At 44.0% G+C, this 21,859-nt stretch overlaps 1 protein-coding gene and 1 long non-coding RNA gene across 4 annotated transcripts in view; one reads left to right on the top strand and one right to left on the bottom strand.

The window, feature by feature from the left end:
• Window positions 1–1,045: 1,045 nt before the first annotated feature.
• The window catches only part of LOC310703258, a 331,049-nt gene continuing 310,235 nt past the window's right edge, over window positions 1,046–21,859 (bottom strand). Inside the window, exons 2-4 of the long non-coding RNA XR_014524043.1 lie at window positions 9,701–11,718; window positions 4,071–9,593; window positions 1,046–4,039 (exon numbers count right to left, since the gene is read on the bottom strand). This is a non-coding gene — a long non-coding RNA (uncharacterized lncRNA). The remainder of the gene's footprint in view (window positions 4,040–4,070; window positions 9,594–9,700; window positions 11,719–21,859) is intronic.
• GPD2 (glycerol-3-phosphate dehydrogenase 2) overlaps window positions 3,156–21,859 on the top strand; it is an 89,520-nt gene continuing 70,816 nt past the window's right edge. The window contains exons 1-3 of one of the 3 annotated variants that reach the window (XM_083494090.1): window positions 3,156–3,482; window positions 15,154–15,264; window positions 21,685–21,856. In XM_083494090.1, coding sequence (XP_083350216.1) covers window positions 15,163–15,264; window positions 21,685–21,856 — 274 coding nt within the window. In that variant the 5' untranslated portion in view covers window positions 3,156–3,482; window positions 15,154–15,162. Of the gene's footprint in view, window positions 3,483–3,931; window positions 4,022–5,392; window positions 5,524–15,153; window positions 15,265–21,684; window positions 21,857–21,859 lie in introns of those variants that run through there. The other 2 variants (XM_083494091.1, XM_083494092.1) reach the window with 2 other exon arrangements.

Genomic DNA, 21,859 nt, shown 5'->3' on the forward strand with positions numbered 1-21,859 from the left:
GTTATCAGATCAAAGGTGCATCTAATCCAGCATTCACTGTTGGGACGTGAAGGCAGCAGCTCTCCCCTGTTTCCCACCAGCATCTAGCATTCAGAGGCATACTGCATTTAAGGCTGCTGTTTTATGGCCGCTTTTCTGGAAGCCCCAATGGGGAAGAGCCATGGCTCAGCGGTAGAACATCTGCTTTGCATGGACAGGGTCCCTGGTTCAATCCCTGGTATCTCCAGGAAGAGCTGGGAGAGGGGGCTGTCTGAAACCCTAAATAACTGCTGCCCATCAAGAGTAGATGAGGGCTTCCCAGCCTGTGGTCTGTGGGTCACTAGTGGTCCACAAGCCTCATTCAGGTGGTGTGTAATGCGTCTCTGTGGATTTATGGTCATGAGATGGCACATCCACCATGTTAAATATTCATACTGCTTTTTTTATTGCTTCTTTTAATTCTTATATTGTACTTTATTGAATTCCAGTATATGGAATAATAAAATAAAAAATGTAACAAAGAAAAGCAGCAATGAAATATGGTGAAAAACCATACGGTATCAAGTATAGCGCACCTTACAGAAAAATCATTAAGTGGTCCGTGGAAAATTTTTCAAATGGTCCATGGGGAAAAAATGGCTGGGAACGACTGGAACTGACAATACTGAGCTAAAGGGACCAAGGGTCTAACTCTGTATAAGACCCAGGTAGGTAGCTGTGTTGGTCTGACGCAGTCGAAATAAATTAAAAAATTGTCCAGTAGCACTTTAGAGACCAACTAAGTTTGTTCTGGGTATAAATATTCGTGTGCACGCACACAAAAGATCATACCCAGAACAAACTAAGTTGGTCTCTATGGTGCTACTGAACAATTTTTTTATTTATTTCATCTGTATTAAGACCACCTCCTATGTTCTTGCTCAATACACATGTATAGGATTGTGCTGCAAGTGAATGTGCAGTACTTAGAATCAGGGATGCAGCCCACATAATATCCATGAAGTCTGGGGATATTCTGGTTTGAATTTGCTTTTGTTCTTTGCAGAAAGAAGAAGTATTCAAAATATTTATTGTATTTATTTATTTATTTAAAATTAAATTTGCATACTGCCCTATACCTCTAAATCTCAGGGTCTGTTTAGAAAACACAAACACACACACACACACACACACACACACAGCTTTGGAAATAATGTTCAAAGTGGTGTTCAAAAGCATAAGACGACAAATCATGAAGTTTTAAAATAAAATAAAACCATAGCTAAAAACAGTAAATTTTAAAAGTCAAGGCAATGGACAGGGAAGTCAGGCAGGGCTTATTCCAGCTAGGATTTGTTTTGACCATCCCTGGGCTTGCTTCCCATTCCAGACCAGACCAGTGCTTTGCAAACTTTCTAATTTCACAGCACCCTCCCCATCTTGACCGAAGTGAGTGGAACTCTCCATTGGATGGGAGGGAACAATGGAAAAGGGTGGAAATGGTAGGGTGAACTTTGTAGGAAAGGTTAAGCACTGGGCAGGGCGAGTATAGTCAGCAAGTTTACCTCTGTTCAGATTTTGAACTTAGTTATCTAAGTGGAAGCTGCAGCAAAATGTTGTAGTGGGTGGATTGCTTCTGTTCAAGGTTTCAGCCAGCCAGGTCCTGTTTTATGACACAGCCAGTCACTGATTTTCCAGTTGTCCCCGCCCCCCTGCCAGCATTTTGTAGCCACCACACATGCTCAGTTCTCACTGAGGTGCACTTGGGCTTTTAACCTCCTTAGTGCCCTCCTACTCCATTATTTTTGTACTTCCAGAAATCCTGTTTCCCCAAACCTGCTACCTCCCTCTTGTGCTTGGTGATGTTTTGGAAACATAAATTCACACCAGGGAGCTTGCTATTAGTTTATACCAAGGGTGTGGAAACCTCAGGCCTGGGGGCTATGTAAGGGTGAAAATGAGTTCGCTATTCACAGGCAAACAGGAATTTCATGTAGGAAAGGGAGGGATGAAGAAAGGGTATCTCCATTCATTCTTCAACAGTCCACATGCTAGTTGCAGAGGAAGGAAAACACAACTCTTCATGAGCAGCATGGAAACAGTGGGCTAGTGTTGGAGGGGTGGATTGCTCTGTCCTTCTGTGCTGGTTGTCTTGGTAGAACTTGGGAGTACATTTAACCCGCCCTCCCAATAAACCCCTAACCTGTGACTAGCTTGCATTTCAATGGTACGTAGTTGTTTCTCCAAGGTCAGCATGGAAATGCCAACTGCTTAGCAAGCTGGCAACTTTTTTTTTTGGCAGGCTAGTAACTTTTGAGGGCTTATTTACAAGGCTGAAGTAAATAAACACATGCAATTCCTGGCAATAAGCTATTCTGTGATGGTTAACTACATTTTACAGTGGTAACTCGGGTTACATACACTTCAGGTTACATACGCTTCAGGTTACAGACTCTGCTAACCCAGAAATATTACCTCGGGTTAAGAACTTTGCTTCAAGATGAGAACAGAAATTGTGCAGCAGCGGCGCAGCAGGCCCCATTAGCTAAAGTGGTGCTTCAGGTTAAGAACAGACCTTCAGAACCAATCAAGTTCTTAACCCGAGGTACCACTGTATTTCATTCTCCCTCTAAAAAGGCATGCTGGGGATGGAGGCATGATGTCTTGCCTCCTTTTTGAGGGATGCTATTGAGTAGCTTGCTCACGGATTGCAAATGGCCCACGGGCAGCCACTGAACTGAGCCCTATGTTGGGCAAAATATCCCTGCATTGCAGGGGGTTGGACTACATGACCCTCATGGTCCCTTCCAACTCTATTATTCTCCTATGACCTGGTCGTAGTCTGACACTCTAACCACTACTCAACACTGTCCTCGTTCAATTTCCCCATTCTTTTGCCTGGAAGACAATCTTGTCTCCCCATTTCCATCCCTGCCAAAACTTTAGCAAGTACAAACATTTTTTAAAAAAGTAGTGTGTTGCACATTTAAAGAAAGACACCTGATCGTTGGTTGGCCGAGGAACCGTTCTGTGCGTCTCTAACCCCTTGCCAGTGCCTTGCCATTTCTGAAAACCCCAGAGTCCCATTTCTCTCGGGAGGGGGGGCACCCTAGCCTTGGCAGGCGAGCCTGTAAGAGGAGAGGCCTCGGAGGAGAGCACGTTTCCAAAAAAGAAGTGCTTCTTCTGGTGTCTCCCTCGGGACTTCCACACGTGTTTGCAAAGGCAGGCGACGTCTCTCCTCTCTCTCTTTCTCCCGCGCCAAGCCCAGCCGGGACCTTACGGGAACCTGCTTCCTCGCTAGCCGGTTAGTGGAGACACGCCTTAAGGAAGCGGCGAGGGAGGGAGAAGCAACAGCAGCGGTTGAGTAGCAAAAGCAGCAGCGGCAGCGAAAGGGAGGCAGCCGCTGGGGCCTCTCGTCTCCGCGCCTCGGCAAGAAGACGTCGCCCGGGGGAAAGAGGCGCCGCGCCGGGAAGGCAAACCCATGCGGACTCACTAAGCAGGTGCCGGGCTGGAAAAGAAGCCAGGTAAGGGCGGAGCGCAGCTTCGGTGGTCGCCCCTGCGCGCAGCGCGGAGAGGCCGCCGTGCTGCGCGCAGGGAAGGCGGATGCTCTGCGCGCAGGCGGGCGGTGCCTGGGCCTAGCGGAGCCGCGGGTTGGCGTGCGGGGTCTGGCCGGCGCGAGGCCGCAGCTGGGCAACGCAGGAGCCGGTGGTGGTGGCGGAGACGGCGCGCCTCCTTCCCGCTCGCCACGAGGCTTCCTCCGCCGCAGGGCCCGGTGCGCGCCAGGCTGCCTCGGAGCCGCCGAGCGCCTTTCTCCTCGGGGCTCCCGCGCTCGGCTGCGGGCGCCTGGGAAGCCCGGGGGCGGTGGCGTCGTCGTGCTCGGCAGGGGGAAAGGGGAGCCCGGTGCAGGCCTCTGGGAGGTGCTGCCGGGGGACTCCTCCTCCTGCTGCTCCTCACCGGCCGCCTCCCTCTCCAGGCCAAGCGGCGAGAGAGTCCCCGGGAAAGCAGCGGCGGCGTGGCTGAGCCTCGGAGGAGGAGCAGGGTCTCTTCTCTCGACCGGGAAACTGTGAGTCTCCTCCTGGAACTCTTCGGGGCCTCGGGGCCCTGATAGGGACCTAAGAGGCAGGGGGCTTTATTAGGGTTCTGTCTCGACCCCCACCCAGCCCGAGCCTGGTTCATCCCCAGAACCTGTTGTCGATGCAAGGGGCTCATGTGGCACAGGTGTGAAGAAGGCGAGGCCGCCTCCGATCATGTGCAGAAGGCTTTGTCCTCGCGGTGTGGCTGATGCTGAGCACCCCTCGCATTTGCTTTGTTTGGGATCTAACCCACAGGTTTCCACTCGCATCCATAGATGGGACTAGTGGGGCGGGAGTAGTACTGGCCCTTCCTCTTACGTTGCTGTGTGAGCCACAATCTGTTTTGATTCTGGGGGTCAGCTTCCCCACCACATGTGATGTAACACTGGACTCAGAAGTGCTGTGAATATGGGCTAAGTGCTCTCTCCCCGACTGAATAATCCCAGCATGTCTCAGCATATCTGGGTCAAGGGGAAATTCCACGAGGGTGAGCCTTAGCACTTCTCATTTTAGAAATGAGAGGCCCCTCAACAGTATAGCCTCATAGGGAAAATTGTGATGTGGTTGACTTATTTATTTTATTTATTAACTTTGATTAGGACTCTTTTTTTAAAAAAAAAGTGGTCCATCCCAAATCAGTTGTCTGGGTGTTCTTTCTAGATTCCAGTTGGTAAATAGTAACTAATTCTCTTCCTCTTCCTCCTCCTCCTTATTATTGATTTATTGCAGGCAGTATAAAATGGGTGTGCTGTGAAAGAGTATGAATGGAATGCAGGGCTGGCCCTACTGTTAGGCAGAGTGAGGACTTCAGGAGAACTACATCTCTGTAAAGCACATGTTGTAGTTGCCATGGGAACACTGGTAGCAAAGGTCTTTCAGTGACAGTCTGTTTCCTGGTCTGACCATGTACCTTTACATACATTGTGAGTTTCTCCACATTCCCTGCCCCACCAGCCTTCAGGAACTTGCCGCTCAGTGGTTGCAAGTCATGAGGTTAATAATTGTTTATGCTAGAACCGGCACTTGCATGTGGGTGGGTGTCGGAACTGCAGGGAAGCTATTTCCAGTTGTATTCTTGAGGTGAGAGTAACATGTGCTCTGGCCTTGAGTATTTATATCTGCCTGTTGCCAGGGCTGGCCTCTATTGGGGCAACTGAGGCATCCCTCACATCGTTTTATCGTGTTTTTAATATTCTGTTGGGAGCTGCCCAGAGTAGCCGGGGTGGCCTGGTCAGATGGGCGGGGTATAAGTAGTAAATTATGATTATTATTATTACTACTATCCGTTGCATCTGCCATCCATCCGGAACTCTAGGCTGCTAGTTAAAATTCTACTGCATCTCCTGTCACCATGGCAATGATGTTTGAGGTCATTGAAGCTGGCATGAAGGAATAATACTACTATAGCAATGGGACCATGGATCCTTGTTTAACCTCAACAGGAAACCACAGGAGAAGCAGTACAGGAAGTGAGAGGATGCAAGGTTTACTTGTAGGTATCTAATGGCCGGCTAGCCAAGCTAGACTTCTCTGTGGCTCCTGGTGCACTCATGGTTGGAACATGTATTTGTGCATGTTTGTGCACTCCCACAGAAGGAGCGATTGTTCATCAAGCCTCACTCACCTGAGACCTGGAGAAGCAAGAGGTCAGGTCCTCAGCCTGGAAGCAGTGGTGATAGATATGTTGCTCTTTGAAGATAGATTCGTGATCCTGTGCAGTGGCATCTTAAAAACCTTTTACTATGTTCCTGCTCAAACTGTATGTTGAGCCAGCTACATATAGCCTTTAACCAAGTGCTTAGCAGAGTATCATGTTATTTTCACAACCCCTTGTAGGGAAGCAGAGAGTGAAAGAGTGTTCAGTTCAGCCTGTGTTACAAGCGGCCAGATTTTTAAGCAATCAAAGCCAGAACTGGCTAGGTTTTTGTATGATTTGTATGACTGGTCATCAAATTTCACCATGTATTTCACAAATAGTGATTCATTTTAGTTTTTGCTTTCTAAATCTGGGAATAAGCCCAAAGTATGGTACTGTACATAAGAGTCTTTCACATTAGTCATTAAGACCCTTTTCCTTCCCTCTTTTTTTAAACCAATGCTTAGGATTGAATCTCAACCCATCTACTTTTATAGAAGCAGTCATTAAGTTATCACTTGAGCAGAAAGTTTTGTGTTACTGCAAACAGATTGGTTAACAGCTGCCTCCTTGTGTCCTTTCCCAGTTCAAACATTCCTCATGTGGAGGTTTATCTGATATACCAATCCTCTTCAAAGACCCGTCAAAAATAAGGTTAAGGTTTCTGGGTGGGTGAATTTTTTTGCCATTAATAGGTGTCTGTTAAGCTCAATGCATTTATTTTTGTGCGTTGAGAATTGTTAACCAACACATAGAATGAAAACTGCTAATGACGCCTTATGAAGCATTGATCTTGGTTGTTGGATAGGTAGTACTGTATAGATAAGTACATGTGAATGGTGTGCCTTTGTAGACCTCCTATACCAAAATTGGGGGGGGGGGGGATAACAGGGCACACTGCTTTGAATGATGCAGCAAGCCAAATGATATCTAATCAGGCCTGCATGTTCATGCAGTTCTAGTAAACTCATAGTTTGACTTACTGTGTCATGCGAACCAGATGCTACCTTTAAAAATCCTTAACCTTTCTGTTCTCCATCTAATGGTTCTGTGTCTAGAAAACTTGATGCAACACTTTCTTGATAGGCTTAATTTATTTTTTTAACCAAAGGGAGGTACATTTAGAAAGGATATATAGTGGTACCTCAGGTTACATATGCTTCAGGTTACATACGCTTCAGGTTACAGACTCTGCTAACCCAGAAATTGTACCTCGGGTTAAGAACTTTGCTTCAGGATGAGAACAGAAATCGTGCTCTGGCGGCATGGCGGCAGCAGGAGGCCCCATTAGCTAAAGTGGTCCTTCAGGTTAAGAACAGACCTCCGGAACGAATTAAAGACTTAACCCGAGGTACCAGTGTACCTTCTAATATTCCAAGCTGCTTAGGGACAAAGATGCAAAATGCCCAAACTTATTTTAGCGACTTAATTAAGTAGTTTGAATTGTGCTGTTTTCTCATATATTATGCTTAAAATCTCAGAAGCAGCTAGACATGTTTCTACTAGTTCTTAATCCTATTTAAGTGCACCCATGATACCTAGAAGCAACTTCCATCTTCATCCTAGCATGCATGCATAGAGGGAGTGGCCTACAAGTGGTTGTGTTTTGTTAAACTTGACTTCCTTAGTGGCAGTAAGAGGGATGTAGGTCATCTTCAGCAAGTCTGGTCCTGTTTCAACGTATTGACAAATCTGCTTGGTACTTCTGCAGAGCTTTACAGAAGGCACTTCTTGCAGATACTTGTTAATAGTGTTCTGCTGTGCCTGATCCTTTTAGATTTAACATGGCTCACTGCATAAACAACACGACTTACAAATTCATTGCAATGTCATTGAAGGGATAAAACTGGCAGCGCCTAAGAAGTAAATAGAAAGTTATAGGTTTTGCATTGTTTATTGCTAGTCAGTAGGGAAAAGCATTTTGGTACCTTAGAACAGTGTTCCCTAACCTGTGGATCCTAACCTGGGTCACAAAGCTTGCCCAGGTGGGTTACAGTAAACCCGAATTAAGCATTGGTTTTAATTTGCAGTGCTGTGGCCCTATATAGAGCAACTCCAGTGGAACCCAGTGGAAATTATTGCTGAGTAGATGTTAGTATAGGACTACCATCCTAAACACACTTAACAGTGCAGCCCTAACCATGTCTACACAGAAATAAGCCGTATTGAATCCAGTGAGGCTCACTTCAAGATAAGTGGGCTTGTTTTCCAGCCTTACTAAGCAATATAGCCTACTAAAAATTGTGAGAATTACTTCTTCTAAGTGAGCATGTTTAAGGTTATGTCGCAAGGATGCAATCGGATGCACAATTACCTGGAAATCAGTCCCATCAAATCTGCTTCAAGTCATACAACCAAGCTATGGGTGGTGATGCTTAAATATTACTGTTCAATTGATTTGTGGATGTCACCGTTTTATCTGTTGCCCCAGAATAAATAACTTCATGTTGCAAAATGGGAAGGGGGAGAGGTGTTTAGCACCTGGCAGCTCTTTCCACATGTTACATGAGCTATAATTAAGGTTTGGCACATGGCTTATGGTTTGTGCGGGAGATCGAAACCATGAGCCCGGGGTTTGTAGGGCACATTAAGACAAACCATGCTATAGTTTAGCACAGTGCAGCATCAGAACAATTGGGATTGGAGCAAAGCAGCTGCAGTCTTCTCTTTAGGCGCCTGTGCATTCACACTAAACATGTGTATTTGCACTAAGTCATGTGACGCAGGCTGTTTGGTCTGATTTAACTCTGAAGAAATCTGGCTGCCATAAGAAGGATGGCTTGCTTGACACATTAATGTGTCTGGGGGGAAAATATTGATGCTGAAATCGTAGACCCTCTTACCTGGGAGTAAGACCCTTTAAATTTGCTGGGATTCACTTTCAGTAGATGTGTATACACTTAAATTGTGAATCAGCAGAAGATAAGAAGGAACCCAAAACAACCACAACAAATTAGAAAAAAGACACATTGTTTGAACTGTAGAACACAGTAAATAGTATTACTGTAAATGACATATTGATGCAAAAACCTAGAATGCTTGTAAATTTGGGACAGTTTTTCCTTTAAATACTCTACATATTGTGACTTGAGAAACTTTACCTGCTTGTATCTAGCCTTAACCAAAGTGAGGGTGGGAGGGAAGAAAGAAAGAAAAATCTAAAAAGCTTGGTCCTTTTCTTTTTAGAGTCAAATGTCAAGCTGCTTCCCTCCCTGGTGTCCAAATGCAATCTCTTTTTAATTAAAAAGAAGGGGGAAAGCCAATTGCTTGGCTTGTGCCCCTGGTTGATAGCAACGAAGAATACAACTTGACTCCCTGTGAACAACTCAGCTTCAAAAAAATACCAAGTGCCATTGCCTTGCAGAACAGACAGTGTTACCGTTATTATTGGCCAGTTGTCTTTGTGATCACCTAATCTGACTTTTCCTGTAGCCACCAACTAAATATTTTAGTCTTTAAGTAAAGCATACTGGGCACATGCCTCAGTTCTTCCATACAACGAACCAATGTCATGGTTTAAAACTACAATTTCCCTTTCGGTTTCCTCCATTTCCGCTTTACTCGAACTTCTGTTGTTGTCTTAAACTGCCATTTCCACCTTCTCAATAACCGTTCTCGTTTCCATGCCATGGCCAATGCCATGATGCAATCTATCTTCACTTTTTGCTCCCCTATTGAGCTCTGACTTCATGCAACTCCAGGATTGTGATGCAGCACTACAAATCCTCCAACGGGGGCTGCATGATGACATTCTTACATTTCTATTATATAGAGAAATATAATGCTAAGAGAACCTTGTGCAGTAGTAACGCCTGCAACAATTGGATATGGAGGAACCAACCTTGTGCAGTATGGGAAAAAATACAAGTTAAGTGACTAGGAACCTAGGAAGCTGCCTCCATACCTTTGGACCAGCGGGGGCCAAACTTGGCCCTCCAGCTGTTTTGGGACTACAACTCCCATCATCCCTAGCTAACAGGACAAGTAGTCAGGGATGATGGGAATTGTAGTCCTAAAACAGCTGGAGGGCCACGTTTGGCCATGTCTGCTTTAGACCGTAGGTCCATCTACGTCAGTATTGTCTGCAGTGACTGGATGGCAGCGGGTCTCCAGGGTTTGAAGTGGGTGACTTTCCCAGTCTTACCTGGAGATTGAATCTGTGGCTTCCTTCTCTTCTACTTCCCTTCTACAGCCCTTCCCCTGGATCTTAACCCGGCTGTTAACTAGGTACAGTGCAGAGTTCACTCTGACTTGATAGTGACTATAATAGTATAGTTAGTTTTATTATTGTTTTATCTACAGTGGTAATGCTTCTTTCTGCCGAAACAGTTTTAAGTAGTGCACATGTTCTAGCCAGTTATTCTGATGTCCCAAAGAGTTATATTAAAAGAAGGTTGCATGCATACCTAATTTGAAGATTGATAATGGCTGTGCTGAGCCACTCTTGAATTCTTGGCAGCCACAGGTCTTCCTGGGAGAAAAATGAAAGCTGCGGTGATCAGTCAATTAATCAGTTAATCAATTTTAAACATTTTAATCGACTGAAAAGTGTTGCCATTTAATTTTTTTATTAGCTGAGTTTAACAAAAGTTAATGGATTGTATCTAAGCCATACCCAGAGCAGGCCCATTGAAATTGTTGGTCATGTCTGTAGCTTTCAATGGGCCTGCAGTTTCAATCCATTTATTATAATACAAGGCATTACAAGAACAACCTCCCCCTTTCCTGTTTTACATGAAGAAATGCCTCTTGGAAGTAATGTGAGTACAGTGTTTTTAAAAACGAGGAGCAGGGCTTTTTTTTAGCTGGAGCTCACCAGAACTCAAGTGGCCACCGTAAGAGAACAAGGGAGGTGGTCCTGGTGAGTTCTGGCACCTCTTTTTCTAGAAAAATAGCACTGACAAGGAGTATATTTCCCCCACAAAAACCTATTGTTTTCTTCTTACTATTTAAATATATTGTAAATAATTAAGGCTTACTTGGGTGCAAACCCAATTGAACAGTGGGATTTTCTCATCTAAACATTCATAAACTTGTATGATCAGTCAACTGAGATTTCTTATGACAGGCGTTGTTTGCTTGTTAGAGAGGGGAACCTGTGACCCAGGAACCAAATGCAGTCCTGCAAGCTTCCTTTCTGACCCATGGGACTTTCTCCACTCTGCACTCCCTCCTGAGCCACACGCCCTTTCCCCATGCCATGTCCTCCTTCACCGGCTCTGCTTTGTTCCTTCCTCAGGTGTTTTTGCCTGGCTAGAATGTGTCCTCGGATAATCCCATTTGCTTGCCTGGCTGGAGGATTGAGTGGTGTGCGTGTGTGCGTAGAACCTACTTAGAAGGTAAAATGTTCATTTGTTGCTCTGGCCCCATCCACCACTGCCGTGTGGCCCCTGGAAGGTCGCTCAGAGAATAATGTGGCCCTTGGGGTGAACAAGGTCCCCCAACCCTGTGCTAGAGGTTCAGATATTGAAATGATGTACACTTTAATAGCCACATCAATTGAATGCATGGTCAGAGACTGATTTTGGGGTTGTTGTTTTTTGGAGAAGAGCTTTGATTTTGAAAGAAATAACTGGCAGCAGATGATGTTTCGGAGGAGAACAATAATTATTTATAGTGTTGGAGTGCACAGACAGGATTTCACTCTATCCCACCCCATCCCTGGCTCTTACATCTGTTCTGGGAACTTCAGCCTTTGCTTTCACAAAGCTCGCCTCACATGGGTCGGAGTAGCATATGCGCCAAGGTTGTAAATAGCTGGCGTTACCTGTGGAGCTTTACCCGTGGGGGGCAGGAGTAGTTTCTTGGTGGCCAAGCAGAGATGTTTGTGGAAATGGGAAAAGAAGTGTCTCTCTTTTAAAAAGCATATATTTGTTTTATTTCAGGCCACATGTTAGGCAGCAAGTAGACTAGTAAAGATTCCTGGATGGTAATCATTTTTGTAGGCTTACAGTCATACCTCATGTTACGTTGGCTTCAGGTTGAGTGTTTTCAGGTTGTATCCCGCGGCGACCCGGAAGTGACGCAATAGGTTACTTCCGGGTTTCACCCCTTGCGCATGCGTAGACGCGCAAAATGACATCATGTGCATGCGCAGAAGCGGTGAATCGCGATGCGCAGGTGCGGGTTGTGTTCTGTTCAGGTTGCGAACGGGCCTCTGGAACAGAGCCCGTTCGCAACCAGAGGTACCACTGTATTGGCAAGGTAAGCTGTAAATATATATAAAATATATATAAAAAATTAAATATATATAAAAATGAAAGGAAAAAAGGCTGCATTGTAACAGGCCTGTGCATTTTAACTTTGGGAAGGATGGGAGAAAAATTCCATATGGCTCTTCAATGCCTTTTGAACAAAGCTCAACAAAGAGAGGGTGTAATTATAATTGAATTTGGTGAAAGGCTGAACGCCTTTCCTTCCAGCACTTACAAACAATGGTTTATCAGGGTGCAACTGATGATTGCATTTGATAAGCTTGTCTTTCTCATTCCACAGCTAATCTGCTAGCACGCAAAGGTGCACCTGTTGGCAGCTGCTTCTTAATTTACAGCCTGTGATACTCAGAGTGCTGTGCTGGTACAACCGCCTTTGAAACGAGCGGTTTAAAAAACAAAAGAAAAAAGAACAGTGGATTGGTTGGTACTGGCGACATATGGAACAAGAGGATGCACAAAAGGGTTAATGGGATTACGTTTGGGGAGAGACCATAGTTCAGTGGAAGAGCATGTGATTTGCATGGGTGAAATCCCTGGCCTCTCCTATTCAGATGTTGCGCGTTATCATCAGCATACCGGTTACAGGAGGCACCTTGCCCCAAATCTCCTTTAACAGTTGAATCCTGACGAGATGAGTGGTGGTTTCCAAGGTTGGAAATTGGGTTGCGTGCCAGCTCTGGGTAGGGTTGTTTCCCCTCTGAAGGAGCTGTTGTGTAGTGTGGGGACTGGACCCAGGCGATGATAAATCTCATTAGATTCCTGCAATGCATAATATTTGGGGCTACCCTCGTGCCTGGTTCTGAATTCAATTGCCCGAGTGCTCAGCAGGACACTTAGCTTTACACATACCATACCCTTGTTGAAAGCTCTGCGCTGCCTGCCTGTTAGCTACTATGCCAAGTTCAAGGCAGATGTTTTTTACATTTAATGCTCTAAACAACCCGGGAGCCAGATACCTTGTAGGCCACCTCCCCTATATAGACCAAGCTGACTCTGCGTGTCACTGCTACTGAAACATTGCCTTGTTTACATTCTCCTTTGTCTCTGTTGCAAGCGCACTGCAAAGTTGTTTAGCAATCTAGGGTTCTTCTTAGCCGCTGAGCTATCCTTCTCGTATGCTCCCATCTTAATTAATTAATTAATTAATTAAATTTATATCCTGCCGTTACCCTCCCCCCCCCAAGGAGTCCAAGTAATTTTAATATAAGTTTATAGCTGTGTGGTTTTCTGGACTTTGAAGCTTGGAAAGGCCACACTGGATGGGGGGTAAGTGACCAGAGAAGGGCGCTAGTCCTCCCTGTTAACAGAGAAATTTGTCCCCATGTCCTTTTCTTCTTTCACTGTCCCCCAAAGTTTCAATTACTTGGGGGGGGGGGAGAAATCACCTGGCTCATGAAGATGAGATAAATGAAGGAAAGTCACACCATGTAGATAATAATAACAGCCTTTCCCTTTGCAGAGTTTAGTTTTGGGATGGGGAGAAGATGGATGCAACCTCGGCTAGTGTTGGAGTTGTTTGGTGGTGCTTTTAACAATTTTTTTTTTTTTAGTTTAGCTTATTAAACTTGTTCATCACTTTTCACCCCAAGGTAGCAATTAGCAGGAACAGGATAAAAATACAGAGATACAAGATATAACAAAACGCTTATTAAAACAACACAAATAAGCTAAAAAGTGTCCATTCACATGATCACTTAAAAACACACTGAACCACCTTCTTTAAAATATACTGTGGCTCATATATTACCAAAAGCCCTTTAAAGCCCTTTGTTAGCATTGGAACATATGTGAGGAGCAATGCTAATATATTATTGAAATGAGAGCCCTAACTGGACGCAGCATAACATCATCCAGCATGTGGTTAAACATCTGTATGATGTCTACCTCATTCTGTTGAGACTGGAATGATGGATGTGCCACAAGTTGGCTAAGTGATTATAGATGTATGCTATATTCACAAATAACTTTCGCATCACTTCCAATATCCTCTGTATCAGAATTCTTTCAAATTCTCCCCAAAGTCCTATTTATTGGGTAGGCAGTTTGCAAGCATGACATTAGGTTCAGTCTTTGCAGACCAAAATGAATGAATAAGATCTGAGAGTTAATAGCCTCACCAGGGATATAAAAATAAAAATAAATAATAAGTAAAAATAAATTTATTATTTATACCCCGTCCATCTGGCTGGGTTTCCCCAAAATTTCATATTCCTCTTCCCTCACCACCCGCAGCTATCCGCTACTGCTCTGCTGCAAAAATCCTTAGTCTCATCTAGTGTTGCAAGTCTCTCGCTTGTTTTCAATGGATTCTGATCCTAAAATCTTCCTGTGAACCTCACAAAATCACTATCAGAACTTCCTTCTACCCCTGGCAACACCCTCTTTTCTTTCTACAGCGAGTAGCTCTAGGTAGCATTCATTTTTCTTCTGGTATCTCCCTTCTCTTAGTCTTCACTAGTGCCCTTTCTTCTCTCTTTCTCTCTGTGGCTTCCTATCTTTGCTATGTATACTAGTTAGAGCTTGTATACTTTAACCCTTCCAATAGTTAAAAATGTTTTGAAATGTGGCTGTTGTTAGTGCGTTTCTCATGAAAGCCGGCGCCAATTTGATTTTTTGTTTTACTAAATCCGATAATTCCCTTTTCATACAAAGGCATTGTTTGGGATTTTCTCTTTGCTGTCTTTGGGCTAACTCCCAATGTGTTGTTTTCAGAATGTGTTTGAGTTTAAGGGGAAAAGTTCCTGAAATGGATTGCATGTGAGAACTGCATGCTTGCTTGCATGCATGCAGGCTGCATGCTTCTTAACAAGTCTCCCCTACTATCTCCCTTTACTGCCACTCACGTGCTTATGGTAGGGCGGGGAGGAATTTATGGATCAATGTTCTCTTACGGCCACCGACAGCTATTGTCTTAGAAGTTGTAAGGGCTGAAAACTGCTGAGACAATTTTTTCAAAACAGCAAGAGCACTTGATAGATTGGGGAGAGGACTCCCCACAGCCCCCCTCTTGTTTGCTACCTGTTGGGGAACCAGAGCTGGGGGTCACACGATCCCATTGACTGGCATTCTGGATCTGTTGTTGTGAGGATAACTACCATCTGCCTAAAAATCCATTTTTATTACCGCAAACTGCTTTGAGAACCACTGTGGCTGAGAAGTTGTATATAGCTCACTTTATCATATTTGTATGTACTCTTGTTTCTGGTTTAGACAAGTGTTCTTCCCTGACTTTGTATGGTTGTGAACATTCTTGTTTTCTTTCTTTTCCTAGGATTAAAAAATGGCTTTTCGGAGGGTCGTGAAAGGGACTATCCTCATTGGAGGCGGTGCTGTAGCGACTGTGTTTGGCCTCTCCCAGTTTTCTCAGTATAGAAACAAGCATGTAAGTAGAAACTGATTTATGCATTTTTTAAAAAAGTGTGCAGAAGTTTATAAACTGAGCCTTTGAAATATGTGGCTCCCTTGTTCTAATAGCACACCCCACCAGCAGCAGGAAAGGAGCAGTAGCTGGGTCAACTGCAAAGCAGGTAGAACTTTTCTTATCATCTTCCTGCTTTGCTTTGCTGCTGCTTCTTCCCCCTGAAGGGAGAGGAGAGGTGCTGGACCACCCCTGGAGGACACTGGACCCACCCACCACTGATTTGCAACAGCTGACACCAGACTTCTGGATGGAGGGGAAGATTAAACGGGGTAGGGGGATGTTGGTTCGATGCGAGTGATTTTTGCACTGGGGGAGATTGAGGTTTTGTTTATTTGCTAATTAATGGGCCAGAAAATTGCTTTTGAGTTTATTATTTATTGTTCGCTACTATTTATACAGCTGGTATGCCCCCCGCCAAGAATGTTACATTACATGAAATATTAATGTATTAGAATGGTAATATGTATTGTATATTTTTCCTTCACTGTAAGTCGCTTGAAAATCTTTGGGTGACAAGCAACTAGTAAGTTGAATGAATGAATGAGACTACTCACATTGTACTGGGATGGTGCTGTGTTAAGCAAAGTGGGAGAAGCTTCAGTCGAGAATGGACTAAATACCTGCCTCTTTTCTGACCTTGCAGCCCTCCGTTCTCTTCTCACACTGAGGGCTGTGCTCAACTAAGTAGTTGCATTAGTGGAAGCCATCACAGTGATTCCTACTGGAGCACCAGGATTTCCCTGTTGTCCTCTTTCCACACAGTCCCCAAATCTGTTCCAGAGGGTCAGGAGAACCCCAGAACAGTGGGCCATGGGAGGAGAGGGGAGATCATTCCGTCCAGCAAGCAGAAATGCTCATGCTGATGGAACGATCTCCGTAGGTCTACACTGAATACAACTCTGAGATTCCTTTATTAGAAATGGTAAAATATATATTTGTCCTGATTTTTTCCATACTTCAAGTTTAGTTCTTTCTCAGGTCTTTTTTTGTATTTCCCAGAGTACAAAATATATAAACTGTGCACATTTGTGTATTCTTATCCCCATTTCTTCTTTAAAGACATGTCTGTGGAGGCCTGTGCTTCTGTGTGCTTTGTACTTCTATGAAACATTCTATACTTGCATAACTGGCTCTAAATAAATATCATTTATTCATAGTGGGTTTCTTCTATAGCGGCTTGGAGAAAACCTTATCCTTTTCCTTATTCTGCAAGGAGAAAGGGAAATAATACAAAGAGCTCCAGGCTTATAAAGTGTACCTCCCTTGTGGCAGGGACCTGCCCTCTCACTCTTTGTAAAATACTATGTAGATGAATGGCTTTATATTTGTTTTTATCATTCAGTTGTTGTTGAAGCAGCTGATGTGTTTATGTTTGGAGGTTCATTTGCATAATCAGGGCTTCTTGGAAATGTGCTGGAGATGAGATTGTTTCTTCATAGTTACTTTCAGTGCTTTTTTCAAGGGGGTACTCAGGGGTACGCAGTACTGGCACTTCTTTTTAGTGTTAAAAAGTGTAACACTTACTGTAACAACTTCATGGTGAGTACTGGAACCTATTTTTCTAGGAAAAAAGCACTGGTTACTTGAAATCAGGCTACACCCATCCAAAGGGCTCCTTATCTATTGTAGACGCTACTGAGAAGCTCCATACAGGAGTCATGATATATTAGTGTGTGGAAAGTTTCTCTGTCAGTTCCATGCAAACCATGGTTTGTTGTTGGCTTACTGACCTTAACTATGGCTTAGCGTAAGATGCACACTCAGGCACCTCCTTAACTATGCTGTAAATGTGGTTTGTTTCAGCATTCCACCCAAATTGTCTGTTGTAGCAGCTTTGCTTTTCCCCATTTTTTGTTTACTACTACAGTGAACTAAGCCAAAATTTTGCTTAGCGTGTTGTCTCAACCAGGGCTTGTGGTTCTCTTCTGTTCTCACTAACCAGGAGCTGTAGCTTAGGCTTGTTCTTGACTAGAGCTCGTGGCTGGTGTTGAGAGAGTTAAACTGTGAGTCCCATTTTGAATGACATGGTAAGACAAACTTTAGCTCAGTCCAACATGGCATGGCAGCAAAAAAGGACTAGAGCAACTGTGAGCTCCTGGCATTTGAAATTTGCCAGGCACCCAGGGGCCAGCGTGGCGCCTAACATCTCCACCATCTGGAGGTGCATGCCTGGGGATCCTTGCATTTTTACTGTTTTCACACACTAGCAGCACATCCTGTAGAATTCAACCCATTATATTTTATCTGCACAATCAACGAATTTCGGGAACCATAAAGTCATATTGAAAGCTATGACTTTCGAGCCTTTTGTCCCCAAACGGCAACTGGCCATTCAATTTTGGCGACTGTAACCCTGCTTTAACGAGCCATTGGCGCCTAGCTTATATATCTGAGTTTCTAACACTGTGAGCTCCTCTCTGGGATCCCTCATATTTGCACAAACTAGGCCACCATGAGATTGGTCCACAGGTTCCTATCTCAAGCAGAAGGGTTGTTGAGGAGGTGGTAGTGCCTCAGTGGAGCTGGCCTGCCCTCTTATCTTGCCAGCGGCTTCTGCCTTGAGCATGAGAGCTGTGGCAACACCAGAAAGAGGAGTGGGAAGTGTGGGTGGGTGCGAGAGAGGGAGGGGGAAAGAAGGTATACTTTCTCTTCCTCCTCTCTCCCAACGTGTCTCCATCATAACAACAGAATCTGGAAAGCCACCCTATACATTGTCTGTGAAGGCTTGAGACAAAGGGCCTGGCAAGAGAGCAGCATATGATTTTTACGCTTCCACATTATTCTAAGTTGCACATCCATTGTGCCGTGCTGTCCCCCTTACAGCTATTGCCTACATGCACCCGATAAAGGACAGCAGGTGGGATATAACTGGGGGGATTGACGCAAAGGAGGACAGCCCATTTACGGTGTTGACATATCTAAGCTGTGGGCATGTCTGGCAGCCGAACTGTCCTCTTTTTAATAATGCCTGCCAATCACGCAGATGACAGGGCGAAAGACCTCTGTGCCTGCAAGATGCAAGAAGGGATGTTGCCCCAAGACGCGCTCTAATTGGCTACCCGGTGCAGGAGGTCTCTTGGCTTTTTCTAAATGAGTCTTTTCAACGCTCCCCAGCAGCGAGAGAAGACATAATTCAATTAGCATGCACACAGATCGTACTGTACATCCCCTAGACGCATCTCATTTCCTTTGTAACAAGGCGGCTTTCTGCAAGTGTGCCAGTCACCCATCTCTTTCGGGCTTGGTATTGTTCGGTTGCCACTGTATTCACTTGGAAATGAAGCTTTTAAAAGCTTTTATCAACACTTTAAAATACTAATAATAGTAATGAACTCCAGAAGTCAAGGAGCGAACCTCCACAGATCGATTAGAAGATTTGGTATGAATCTGCTTGGCTAGCTTATTATATTTTCATACATCCTAAAGATTCAGTTAAGTTGCATAACTTAATTTTGGCTCAGGTCACAGGAAGTGGTAATGCATCGGTGCAACGGCAAAGGAGACAATTACCACCCCTCTTAAGATAGGGAGCAATCTGGACTTGCTCTGCCTCATTTACCATTTACTGCAATTCTCTCCCATATATTTTTAGGCTGGTTTAAGTAACAGGAGAAGCAAAATACTGCTAGCAGAGAGGAGAGCTTTTGTGATGATGTTGCACGTAGACACGGGCAGCCGTTGTGAGTAGGTAGTTAACAGGAAATTGTTTGTCCTGTCAAGATTTTGGGATTAGGTTACATGACTACCATCCTATTTTGAAGGTAATGATGTTTCATACCATACGCCTGGATGATGTTGGGATATAATGCTCTGATATTTCGTAAGATGGAAACAGGAAGATTTTCTGGTGTGGTTCTCCCCCATTTCCACATTTAACCCATGTTAGTTGTTGGGTCTAGAAGAAGCCTGGATGAACCCTTTTTTTTTTTTAAGAGCTAAAAGCCTGGCCCAGTTTATGCACTAATCATTCCCAGGGACGCAGCACCATAAAAGGCATAATGCCTGGCCAGAGCTGCTGTGTTGATGGGTAAACAGCCTGGTGGGCAAAAAAACTGAGCCCTTGTACTCAGGCACATCTCTGATGCAAGATTTCAGCATTACACAGCTTAGCTCAGTTGGTTAGAGCATGCTGCTAAAGATTGCAGGTTCAATCCCCATACGGGACAGCTGCATATTCCTTCATTGCAAGGGGTTTGGACTAGATGATCATTACAGTCCCTTCCAGCTCTACAATCCCGATCCTGATTCTGACTGCTGTTTCCATGTCCATTCCACCATTTTCTCCATACCACCCCATCTCAGGGTGACATTCAGCATGGAGGATTTAATAGTTACTAAACCAGCCCCTAGTCTTGGAAATATTCTTCAGGACTCGTTTGCGGTGCATGTAAAGAAAAATGATACTGTGATACATCACCTGTAAAAGTAAGGTGGGCTCCCATTACTATTCCCAGGTGCTGCAGTTCCTGAAGAATATGTAGGAGCATCTTCCTTGGCCAGATAACACGAGACTCTTAATCTCAGGGTGGTGGGTTTGAGTCCCACATTGGGCAAAAAGTTTCCTGCATTGAAGAGGGTTGGACTTGATGACCCTCGTGGTCCCTTCCAACTTTACAATTCTGTGATTCTATGATTTGTTATATAGATTTAGGTGCCAGGCAGAAACCTTCCTCTTCTACTATGCCTTTGGCCAATTGAACAATCTATGGCCTTTTAAACTTTGTGTGTGGAGGCAGGGTATTGTTACTATGTTATGTATTTTGTGTTTTTATATTGTAAACAACTCTGTGTTCCTTGGATGAAGGATGAAGCGCACACACACACACACACACACACTTACTTACTAAGAAGTGAGTCACATTGCATTTGATGAGACTTACTTCCAGGTAAATATTGCATCCCCCCATAGATTTCTTTCATCTGTTCTCTTTCATGGCTAGAAGCAGAGAATAGGAGTTTGCATAAGTGAATAATATAACACTGCAAAATATCAAAAATGTCATGAGTATCATGGATGTGAGTTGAAGCTTGGTCAGTGGATTGATTCAAAGCAGCTGAAATGTGCATGTGGTTTGCCACCTGTCCCCCATGTCTGCCTTTTAATATCATCTTCTGTACAGATAGTAAGTACCAAGGTATCATATTCAGTCTACACAGTTGAAAATGCAGTCGTGACTTTTTGGGAGTTGCTCGTGTCTTTGGCTTGGCATACAGCCACTAATGCTGCGGCTTCCAAACATGAAGTCAGCTTTATGAAAATATATTGTAGAGCACATTTTAATAGGATTTATGCCTTCCTATTTACTTCTACTGCTGTGGGGAAGTGTGGCAAAATGGAATTCAAATTGGCCCATATTCACCACTACAAGATAAATAGAATAGGGGAGGTGGTGAAAATGTAGGATATGACCAACAGATTCTTGAGGATCACACTTGCTTTTTTGTGAAAGAGACAGTTATGGTTTGCTCTCCCGCTCCGAAAAAAAAAGCTTGGAAAGTTCAAAGGAATTAAAATAAATTTTATAATAGGGATGGGGGAGAAATTCAGTTCACATTTAAGGGTGACCCTATCTAGTTCTCGCTTTACGAAACAGTATGAGAACTGAAACAGCCATCTTTCAAAACTCACACTTCTCTGAATTTTGCAATACAAATCTCAAGCCCAGTAATGTGTATACTAGGGTAAAATATGCATTAAAATGCATATATTTGTGAATTGTACAAAAATGAATGATCTTAGAGAAAATTGCTTTGAAATAATGTGTATGTGAAGAGAAAATTTCATGAGGACTTAAAACAAATAAATCACAACTGGTTATGGAAGCCTGGTCATTAAAGCATGCATGCGCTAATCCAATTGATGGTATCACACGTGTATTTTACACATGTTTAGGGAAGCTTTTAATGTTTAACAGACCACTGTATTTTAATACTTTGTTGGAAGCCACCTAGAGTGGGTGGGGTATGAATAATAAAATATTATTATTATTATTATAGCAGCATCTGAAAAGTGAAATATGAGTTGCCTCACTGTTAGTATGCTGGACAACCTTCGTAAATTTATAGTAATCTGATTGACAGTCTTAATTCCCCCAGTTAGTTCAGATTAATATTAATAACACCTGGCATTATATAGCACTGTTTAAGCGTATGAAACAAATGGACACTTGAATTTAACTGTCATTATGACAAGCCTAGTGATGTTATACCTGTATTGTTGGCGGAGGGCTGAGGCTCCTACGTTAGTAGGTTGCAAGAAACTCCCTGGTGAGTTTGTGGTACACAAGGGGTTTGAACCAGCGGCTTCAGTTTAAAATCCCAGCATTGTGCTGTTCCTGGTCTTGCTCCAGTTGTGATCACTTTGCTTTCTTACCTTTGCAGGGTGCTCTAGCGTCTGTCGAAGCTTCGGAATGTCGGCCCTTGCATATGCACACCACTCTTCCCTCAAGAGAAAGTCAGCTGGAGGCCCTGCGAGAAACCTGCGAATTTGACATTCTTATCATAGGCGGAGGAGCTACAGGAAGCGGTTGTGCTTTAGATGCTGTTACGAGAGGTG

Source organism: Podarcis liolepis (assembly GCF_965112155.1).
Source record: "Podarcis liolepis genome assembly, chromosome: 1".
Classification (NCBI taxonomy): domain Eukaryota; kingdom Metazoa; phylum Chordata; class Lepidosauria; order Squamata; family Lacertidae; genus Podarcis; species Podarcis liolepis.